The 10,566-nt window shown below is 42.2% G+C and overlaps 1 protein-coding gene across 1 annotated transcript; it reads left to right on the top strand.

The window, feature by feature from the left end:
* Nucleotides 1-454: 454 nt before the first annotated feature.
* On the top strand, nucleotides 455-8,652 carry Pnn (pinin, desmosome associated protein). Its single transcript, XM_005080522.4, has 9 exons — nucleotides 455-628; nucleotides 1,288-1,359; nucleotides 2,038-2,106; nucleotides 2,470-2,542; nucleotides 2,626-2,720; nucleotides 2,849-2,924; nucleotides 4,899-5,054; nucleotides 5,296-5,434; nucleotides 6,237-8,652. Exons 1-9 carry the CDS (start codon nucleotides 516-518, stop codon nucleotides 7,610-7,612), a joined length of 2,169 nt encoding a protein of 722 aa, XP_005080579.1. The 5' UTR covers nucleotides 455-515; the 3' UTR covers nucleotides 7,613-8,652.
* The last annotated feature ends 1,914 nt before the right edge of the window (nucleotides 8,653-10,566 follow it).

Here is a 10,566-nt window from a genome sequence, read left to right as displayed (position 1 = left end):
TTTAGGTTCAGTTCACTTTAATGGAAGGCAGCCTGCACCTCCCTGACCTCTGAGCATGCGCAACAACCTATAATTTGCCATGCCCTTTCCTAATTAAATCTCTTGTGGAGGGAAAGAGGGGAGGTACAGTCGCCTCCGTCCCATGGGTGTTAGTAGATGTCTAAAATCGCTTATAAAGTCGACGGCATCGCACATTTAAGGCGGCTGCCTCCGCAGTCGCGCAGGCTCTGCACTAGCACGCCGACATAATCCCTCCCCGCTCTGCGCAAGGAGCGTAGCGCAACCAGCGGCAGGCGGCGAGGGGGAGGAGCTGACCGCCGTGCCGGCTTCTCATTGGTCCGGAGCCAGGGAGCCGCAAGCTTCTTCCCCTTCCGATCCCTGGGTGGTTGAGACCGAAAGCTAAAGCCCGCGGTGATTGGCTGGGGCGGGCTGTCAGTCCTTCCGCGTCCGGCGGCGGGCGCGGCGCGGCAGTGCGCGGCCTGTAGAGCAGTCGCGAAGCCTGCTGCAGAGAGAAGATGGCGGTCGCGGTGAGAACTTTGCAGGAGCAGCTGGAAAAGGCCAAAGAGAGCCTCAAGAACGTAGACGAGAACATCCGCAAGCTCACCGGGCGGGACCCCAATGATGTGAGGTAAGGGTCGGACGCAACGCGCGAGGTCGGAGAGGCACTCGTCGGGTCGGGGCGAGAGGGCAGCCGGCCGGTTGTGGGCCGTCCGGGGTCCAGAAGCCTGTCTCCCGGGCAGCGGCCGGCCGAGCACGCTTCTCGGTCGGGCGGCGAGACGCCGTTCCTGCGCCCCAGGGCGAGGGGAGCGAGTGCTTGGCGGAGGGAGAGCAGCCTGGCTGCGCGGCATGGCTTCCGCACCCGTGGGAAGGCCGAGACCACGGCTTCCCGCCCTTGGCGCCGCAGGCCCGGAACTGCGTACAAAGCCCCTTCCCACCCCGCCGTCCCCCAGCCCGGGCCAAAGCGGAGATGCCCGGGACAGGAGGGCGGCCGCCTCTCTCCCTACTCTGGCCTGTGTGTCCCTCTCCCTTGGGGCTGGCAGATAAGGAGCTAATCCGGCCTTATTAATTCATGTGTAGCGGTTTTGAGGTAAATGGATTCCCCCGAAATACTGCGTCTGGGAAAACGGGCGACAGGATGATAATTTCCTGCCTCGAAGAAGTGGCTCTGAAACCGTCGTTTTAGAATTGTGTTCAGTTTTCCTTGGGGTGTACCGCACCTGTGGAAGTCTATGATTCCCTTGCGTGTGACTACATAGGACTTTTACACTGATTGTAAATCTTTTATAGGCCCATCCAAGCCAGGTTGCTGGCCCTTTCTGGTCCTGGTGGAGGTAGAGGACGTGGTAGTTTATTGCTAAGGTAAGATGTTTCATGTATGCTAACTAATGCTAAAATTTATCAACTTAAAAGAGTTATCAGGCCGGGCGTTGGTGGCGCAAGCCTTTAATCCCAGCACTCGGGAGGCAGAGGCAGGTGGATCTCTGTGAGTTCGAGGCCAGCCTGGTCTATAAAGTGAGTTCCAGGACAGCCTCCAAAGCCACAGAGAAACCCTGTCTCGAAAAAAACAAAACAAAAAAAAAAGAGTTATCAGGAGCTGGGGTGGTGGTGCATACCGTTAGTCCCAGCGCTCAGGAGGCGAAGGCAGCGTGGTCTAGAGTTCCAGGACAGCCAGGACTGTTACACAGAAAAATCCTGGGGGGGGGGGTTAGATTGAATCAGATATTCAGATATAATGACCTGATAGTTTTCTAATAAATATATTAGGAAAGTAGAGATTGGAGAATATTAATTAGAGCAGTTTCATGTAAACTTAATTGTGTTTTTAAGTACTGTAAATGCCTTTTGACATCTGAGAATACAATTGGTGGTAGTGGAGTGTATTGCAACCCCAGCAAGGGAAGAAGGCAACTTTTTCCTGTGGATGCTCACTGAGTTTACTTCATTTGGAAATGTTTTCTTATTTTTTTAATCTTTCACCAACTGGAAATACCAATTGATCCTGTTTCTCAGTCTTTCTGTTGTGTATTTTAATTGCAGGCGTGGATTCTCAGATAGTGGAGGAGGACCCCCAGCCAAACAGAGAGACCTGGAAGGGGCAGTCAGTAGGTATGTTTTCAGATTTCTGAAGCATCAATACATGCCTCAGCTACTTAGTGGCCTATGATTTCTCTCTGGAGTCCCTTTGGTGTTTGAACTGTACTAGCCAGTGTCTTACAAAAGTCACTGGTATTGGAAAGAAGTGACCCTTTCTATTTTTGTACTTTGAAAGCCATTGTGAGAAATGTGGGTACAGTGTGAGAGCCCAATTTTGTCTGAGCATTTTACTTCTGTTTTTTCCACTGACAAAAGATAGTAAATGACATGTAAGCTGATAGAATGTGACTTCTGGAGAGGAGCCCTAGAAAACTCCCTCCCTTGATTATGCACTTGATTTTGCAGTGCTCATTTAGATTGTTTTTCCTGTGATAGGCTGGGTGGGGAGCGGCGGACAAGAAGAGAATCACGCCAGGAAAGCGACCCAGAAGATGATGATGTTAAAAAGGTATTGGAACTAAATACTTGTGCATTTTGTAAATCGTGTTTCCCACGTGCAGGAAATCACCAATGTTTCCTTTTCTCTTGTAGCCAGCACTGCAGTCTTCTGTTGTAGCTACCTCCAAAGAGCGTACACGTAGAGACCTTATCCAGGATCAAAATATGGATGAAAAGGGAAAGCAAAGGTATCTGCAGAACATGTCAGATAATAGGGTACTAAGAAAACTGACACTGTTAAATGCCTATAGCATCTCTTAGAAAATGGTTTTGGTGTGGATCCTGCAGACCTTTATTTTCTTTTTCTGTTTCTTAGGAACCGGCGAATATTTGGCTTGTTGATGGGCACCCTTCAAAAATTTAAACAAGAATCTACCGTTGCAACTGAAAGGGTATTGCTGCAGTTTTTGTTTTGCCTCATTTACTCATTACCAAATAGGGGATTATAAAAAGAGCTTGAACGTTCTCTTTTCTTTTGTGATAAGGGCTTTTGCTAAGCTAGTATTCACCATGTAGTTAAGAATGACCTTAAAGTCTTGATGTTCCTACTTCCACCTTAGAGAAGCTGGGGTTTATCTATATAACTTATGTGTTTACTCATTTATTTATTTATGTATTGGGTGGGTTGCCTGACCACCTTTGAATTTTATATGTATGGATGTTGCCTTTATATATGTGTGTATACACAGTGCAGGCAAGAAGAGGGTGTTGGATCCTCTGGGGCTGGGGTCAAGTTCTGAGCCATTTGAATCAAAGAAGGTGTTGTTTTAGAGATAGTCTTATGTAGTCCAGGCTGGTCTTAACTCTTAAGATTTTCTTTTATGCTTATGGTGTATATTATGTGGGCACAAGTATTCCATGCTGTCTTGTGAAGATAATAGGAAGACGTTGATGTTTGAAGGGTTGAAGTCCAGTTGTCAGCAAGTGCCTTTATCAGATAGTGTATCGCACCTCACCTTGACCGCTTAGTCCACCTGTGTCAGTGCTATGCTGGAATTACGGGCCTGTAACCTTTTTCCCAGCTTTAAAAATTCATATTAAGAACCAGTCTCAGAAATTCTTGTCCTGGGGAGAGTGGCTCAGTTGGCAGAATCCTTGCCCAGGACAATTAAGGTCCTAGGTTCAATTCCTAGTACAACCCTGGCCCTCCCACTACCACTAAGGGGGGGGGGTTCTGTAAAGACCACTTGAAACCTTCAGAAATTGTTTAATTTTCAACTGGCTTTTTTAAAGTCTTAAATGTTCTTTGTATTGTTATAAAGAACCTAAATCTATAAATATTGAGGGCATGGGTTCTGTCCTAAGCTATAACAGTCTTATTGTGTAGTCATAGGCAAATCCTATTTACTTGGGTATCAAGGTTTTTTGGGGGGATTAATTACATTTATGTGGTAGAGACATGTATATTGTCTGAAGTCAGATAACAATTTTTGGAGTTGATTATATTTCCCTCTAAGATGTAGGTTTTAGGGATTGAACTCAGGTTATCAGGCTTTGATGACATTCACCTTTATCTGTTGAGCCATCTTATTGGCTCTTAAGTCAGAGTTTTCTTCAAACAAAGGTTTTGGGTTTTGCAAATAATTCAAGTATTTGGGTCTGTTTTGTCTCTTTGGACTTCGGTCTCATGTAATTCAGGCTGGCTTTGAACTACCTGTAGAGCTGAAAATGACCTTGAGCAACTGGTTTCCTGCCTCCGACACCTACATTCTGGAATTATAGGCATTAAGTAACGAGGATCAGCTCAAGGGTTGTAATTGAGTCTTAATACACACGCAGAGGCAATCCTTACCATTCTAGAAGCGAAAGGCTGCCCCCCTCTGCAGTTAATTTAATTTGGCTTCTATAAATTTTTATTTCGGTACAGCCATAGATTTGTGTTTGGAACTGATGCTAGTGCTTTTTCATGGAAACTAACAGGGAGAGAGGGACATGTAGATGCCACCACACTATGGAGGTAATGATGTGTATCCCCAACATGTGTTGGAGGAATAGAACTCAGTTGCTCAGGTCTGAAAGCAAGTACTTTATCCAGTGATCCATCTTGCAAATCTGGGTTGAGTTATATTAAAGAAACTTTCATGATGCAATGGAATGGTTAATCTGTGACTAATGACTTTCAAATTTAGATATTTATGGGAAAAAGGCCTTTGTCACTATTTCCTGACATTGTCAGTTGCAGTCAGTCCTAAGTATTAAATTAAAATTACTACTATCTGAAAATGTGATGCCAATAAAATTGCAAGTAAATTAATGTAGTAAAGTTGTAAGTTTCAGGTAGTCAAGATATGTGGTGTTTTTATTGTATTTGAACTAAAACTAAAACCTTGATTATCTTATACTAAGTCAAGATTATTTATTTTTAGCAAAAGAGGCGTCAAGAAATTGAACAAAAACTTGAAGTTCAGGCTGAAGAGGAGAGAAAGCAGGTTGAAAATGAGAGGAGAGAACTGTTTGAGGAAAGACGTGCTAAACAGACAGAACTGCGGCTTCTGGAACAGAAGGTTGAGCTTGCGCAGCTGGTGAGCAGTGCTTTTGTTTGTTTTTGCTTTTTCTTTTTTGAGACAGGTTTTCTCTGTATTGCTTTGGAAGTTGTCCCGGAACTCCACTTTATAGACCAGGCTGGCCTTGAACTCACAGAGATCCGCCTGCCTCTGCCTCCTGGTGCTGGGATTAAAGGTGTGTGCCACCAGTACCGGGCTATAAGCAGTGTTTTTTAAGTAATAAATTAAATGATCACTGACTTTTTAAACTTTTCTTTAGCAAGAAGAATGGAATGAGCATAATGCCAAGATAATTAAGTATATAAGAACTAAAACAAAGCCCCATTTGTTCTATATTCCTGGAAGAATGTGTCCAGCTACCCAAAAGCTAATAGAAGAGTCACAGAGAAAAATGAATGGTAAGTACATGACGTCCATTGATGTTTTCTTAATGTAAAATCATACATTCACACATGCCCATTTAGTAGAAATAAATGATTTCATAGTTCAGTTTTGGGTTACAATAAACTGAAGTTGATGATGGGATTAGGGTAGGAGTGCTTTCTGCACAATTGAGTATAACCTCAGCCAGGTGGTGGTAGCGCATGCCTTTAATCCCAATACTTAGGAGGCAGAGGCAGGAGGATTTCTGAGTTCCAGGCCAGCCTGATCTACAGAGCAAGTTTTAGGATGCACAAGAATGCTAACGAAATGAGGCAAAAGAAACATAAATTCTTATCAGGTATTCATCTGAAGGGCTAGACACTGCCATGTGGGTAATGGGCATTTGTTGTACCTGAGACCAGGAAAGGTAAAATGGTAGTTCTGCTTTAAGGAGGTTTTGATTGTCATCTAGCATGAAGTTCAGCAGCAAAGATGTTCCTTTTTTTCCTCAGGTAGATGTCCAGGTTTGCAGGAGTATAATTCCTTGATCTATAGGTGTCCTGTCAGTGTGGTTTAATGTCAGTTTGTAATACATTTACCATAATCAGTATTTTATCATCTATTTTGGAAAACATTTAGGAACTGGTAGTTTAGTTCAGCTATAGAGTGCTTGTCTAGCTTGAATAAGACCCCTAAGTTAGGTTCCCAACACTATAAAAAAAAAACCACCTATATAAAAAGATGATTAGATGATGGTGACAATTTGTGGCCTGGTTTTAAAATGTTATTTTTAACTTTCTTAACTACCATAATCTGTATGTAATTTTTATTGTTTAGCTTTATTTGAAGGTAGACGCATCGAATTTGCAGAACAAATAAATAAAATGGAGGCTAGGCCTAGAAGACAATCAATGAAGGAAAAAGAGCATCAGGTGGTGCGTAATGAAGACCAGAAGGCGGAGCAAGAAGAGGGTAAGGTGGCTCAGCGAGAGGAAGAGTTGGAGGAGACAGGTAACCAGCACAATGATGTGGAGACAGAGGAGGCAGGAGAGGAGGAGGAGAAGGAAGCAGGTGTAGTTCATAGTGACGCAGAGAAAGAGCAGGACGAGGAGGAGCACAAGCAGGAGATGGAGGCTAAGATGGAGGAGGAGACTGAGGTAAGAGAAGGTGAGAAGCAGCAGGATAGTCAGCCAGAAGAAGTTATGGATGTGTTAGAGATGGTTGAGAGTGTCAAGAACGTAATTGCTGAGCAGGAAGTAATGGAGACTAATCAAGTTGAAAGTATAGAACCTTCAGAAAATGAAACTAGCAAAGAATTGGAGCCAGAGATGGAGTTTGATGTTGAGCCAGATAAAGAATGTAAATCTCTTTCTCCTGGAAAAGAGAATGTTAATTCTCTGCATGTGGAAAAGGAGTCTGAGGAAAAAGAGGAAAAAGAAGATAAAGAACCTGAGCCCCAACCTGAGCCTATGGCTCAGCCTCTGCCCCCACCTCAGCCCCTGCCCCAGAGCCAGCCCCACCCTCAGCCCCAGCCTGTGCTCCAGTCCCAACCTCTCACTCAGCCTGAGACTTTGCCATTAGCCGTTTTGCAGCCTCCACCTCAGGTTATTCAGGAGCAAGGGAATTTACTGCCTGAGCGGAAGGATTTTCCTATAGAGTCTATAAAACTCCCTGAGGTGCCTGTAGAGCCAGTCTTGACAGTCCATTCAGAAAACAAAAATAAAAACAAAACTAGGAGCAGAAGCAGAGGTCGAGCAAGAAATAAGACAAGTAAGAGTAGAAGTCGAAGCAGCAGCAGCAGTAGTTCCAGTAGCAGCTCTACCAGTAGCAGCAGTGGGAGCAGCTCCAGCAGTGGCAGCAGCAGTAGCCGGAGCAGTTCCAGTAGCAGTTCCAGCACCAGTGGGAGCAGCAGCAGAGACAGCAGCAGCAGCACTAGCAGTAGCAGTGATAGTAGAAGTCGCAGTAGGGGCCGAGGACATAACCGAGATAGGAAGCACAGGAGGAGCATGGACCGGAAGCGAAGGGACACCTCAGGACTAGAGAGAAGTCACAAACCTTCCAAAGGTGGTAGTAGTAGAGATACGAAAGGATCAAAGGATAAGAATTCCCGATCTGACAGAAAAAGGTCTATATCAGAAAGTAGTCGATCAGGCAAAAGATCTTCAAGAAGTGAAAGAGACCGAAAATCAGACAGGAAAGACAAAAGGCGTTAATGGAAGAAGCCAGGCTTTCTTAGCCTATTTGCAGCAGAAGATGTGATGAGTAAAAGGATTACCTTGTAAGGAGGATGCTGCCTTAAGAATTGCATGCTGTAAAAATTCTTTTTGGAAAATACAGACTGTTTGTTTACCAGACATTCTTGTACTTTTTGCATAATTTTGTAAGAGTTATTTATCAAAATTATGTGAGGTTCCAAAATATGTAAAAATAATAATAATAAAAAAAGATTAACATCCCTTGTCATCTTTTTTAAATACCCTATTACTCTTCAGTCAGAATCTGTATATTTTAATAGGTAAATCTTTAAATTGTTCCTTTATGTTCTGTACCATACATTGCTTTTGTAGAAATAAATGTGCATCTTTCATTATTTTTGGGATGTTCCTTGTTGACACTTGTATAATAAATATCTTTATCATTTTCAGTTTGTCACAAGATACTGAATATAATTAGAATGTTTTTTGAAAGTGTCATCACTTGGATTTGCCTGATAACAGTTATTTTGAGTTACCAGGTCTTCACAGCTTTGACGGGGAATAGTTCTTTTTAAGCATTCAGTTATTTCCTATCTTACTATTTTAATCTAAGCATTTTCCTGTTTTCATTTAAACCATTCAGTTGGTAGATAACTTAAGCAGTATAATTTGGTTGTCATTTCATGGTTATGGGAGCATCATTCTCTGTCCTCACAGCTACTTGTGTGATAACAACATAGTGTATAAATCTGTTATAGTTATCACCTGCTGGGTGGTGATGGTGGGGGGTAAAAGTATCTTCTGAACTTGGTTTTTGAATTTGTGGTCTTGTCTTTTCTGTTGGCTATAACTGAAACATGCCAGTATGTGTTTTCAAGAATTTTTTGTTTAAGTATTGTATGAAAGTTTACACAATGAAGGAAGCTCATCTAGGCTTGACTATGTAAACAATACACAAGTGTACCAAGTGATTATTAACTTTGTTTATAAATTTGTATGGACTTGGAGTATCTGTTGCCCATTACTATATATGTGCAAATAAATGTGGCTTAGACTTGTGACTGTTTAAGATTAGTACTTGTATTAACCTTCCGATGCATATGAGAACATTTAAATGGCAGTGGCTATTTTTGAGTTGATATTTTAACATTGTAGCTTTAGCCATCTACAAGTAAACAGTGCATGAAAAATGAACAAACATCTTCATTTAGTTTTGTGTCTGTACAACCCACGTGTTAAAGCAAATGTGAAAAGAATTCTTTATTAAAATCCTTTTCTTGTTAAATGAACAAAAATCAAACTATAGAACCACCCTAGATTCGTGAACCTGTTTGCACCAAGACCGACCGGCTTATCAGTTTGTACTCTAGGTAAAACATGACCTCGTGCTATAAGGTGGAATAGGTGAGTAAAGGAATTGCTAAATTTAAAATGGCTGAGGAGAAATAAAGCTTGGCCTCTTTTTTAAAGCACATAGATTTATTAAGAAAAGGTGAAAACTGGGTGTGGCGAGAGCCTCCAAGGAAGTTATACTCAACATTTTTTACTTAAATAGGTTTTGTATGTGCAGGTGTCAAGGAAGCCAGAGACATTGGATCTCTTGGAGTGAGGGTTAAAAGAGCTGCTCTGGATGCTGAGGACCAAGCTTCAGTCCTCTGCTAGAGCAGTGTGAGCTCATAACTCTGAATGACATCAGTACATTGAGAGCCTATGTACAGGATTAAGGATATGGTCCAGTGCCTAGAAAGTGTTAGGTCCTGGATGCAGCCCATTGTGTGATTCAAGGTTTATTTGCTGCTTTTCATCAGTGGATTTCAGTCTAGGTCCTTGTATTGGCTGAACACATCTCTTCTGACCTGGCCCCCAACTCCTTGTTTTTTGTGGGGTAAGGAGAGGATTTTTTTTTTTACCTTCCCCTTGGAGACAAGGTTTCTTTAGGAACTCCCAGGCTGACCTAGAACTCTGAACTGTCTGCCTCTTCTAAGTTCAAGCCCTCATTTTTTACCTGGGAAATTTGAATAATTTTTATGCTTATAAAAAAGATAAGTTGAATATTTTCCACTTAAGCTTTATATTGAGTACTAATAATTTAAATTATATACATTTTCAATTTAGTATTGTATTCACTGCTCTGTATAGGCCAGAGGAAGGTGTCGGGTCTCTAGAGCATGGAGTAACAGACAGTCTTGAGTTGCACTATTGGGTGCTGGGAGATAGGTCCTCTGGAAAAGCAGCAAGTGTCTCAATTGCTGAGCCATTTTTTTCCAGCCCATGGAAGACTTGGTATTAATTATAATGGGTGTTATTGTGACATATCACACATGTATATATATAACATATTTGTTCCTCTTTACCTTTTGTCCCACTCTTTAAATTATTTTAAAGAAAAATGTTTTTATTATATATAGAGCATTCAGCCTTGGATGCCAGAAGAGGGCACCAGATCTCATTATAGATGGTTGTGAGCCAACATACAGTTACTGGAAATTGAACTCAGGACCCCTGGAAGAGCAGTCAGTGCTCCTAACCTCTGAGCCATCTCTCCAGCCCTTGTCCCACTCTTCATGTCCTAACTTGTACCCTTCCATTTTCATGTCCTTATTTTAACAGCTTTCTAAACTTAATTAGGGTTACTTATAAGAGTGCAGGTATTTAAATGTCTCCCCCAGTAATCATTAACTGTAGATCTTCAGGGAGAAGGGGTTTGTGGCCCCCTGACTAAGAATTCAGAATTTTTATCTTTTGTGTTATTTACTCATGTCTGTGTATGTGTCTTTAAATACTGTGAATTCTCCAGGACTACACAGAAAAGCCTAGTGAGGTGGCCCAGCAATTAAAATGCTTACCAAATAAATCTCTACTCATACATCCATGTATATATACAATAATGATAATATGTTTACATTTTGATTGATAGCCCATATCTCTTTTATAGGCCAGAAATTTACCATGACTCAGTTGATGCATTATTG

The sequence above is a fragment of the Mesocricetus auratus genome, unplaced genomic scaffold (genome assembly GCF_017639785.1).
Source record: "Mesocricetus auratus isolate SY011 unplaced genomic scaffold, BCM_Maur_2.0 Super-Scaffold_15014, whole genome shotgun sequence".
NCBI classification, from domain to species: domain Eukaryota; kingdom Metazoa; phylum Chordata; class Mammalia; order Rodentia; family Cricetidae; genus Mesocricetus; species Mesocricetus auratus.
This window is presented reverse-complemented; position numbering and strand designations above follow the sequence as displayed.

Coding starts and splice junctions, on each gene's coding strand:
- Pnn (XM_005080522.4), top strand. CDS start 516: ATGGCGGTCGCGGTGAGAACTTTGCAGGAGCAGCTGGAAAAGGCCAAA. Junction 629..1,287: donor CGGGACCCCAATGATGTGAG/GTAAGGGTCGGA, acceptor AATCTTTTATAG/GCCCATCCAAGCCAGGTTGC. Junction 5,055..5,295: donor AGGTTGAGCTTGCGCAGCTG/GTGAGCAGTGCT, acceptor ACTTTTCTTTAG/CAAGAAGAATGGAATGAGCA.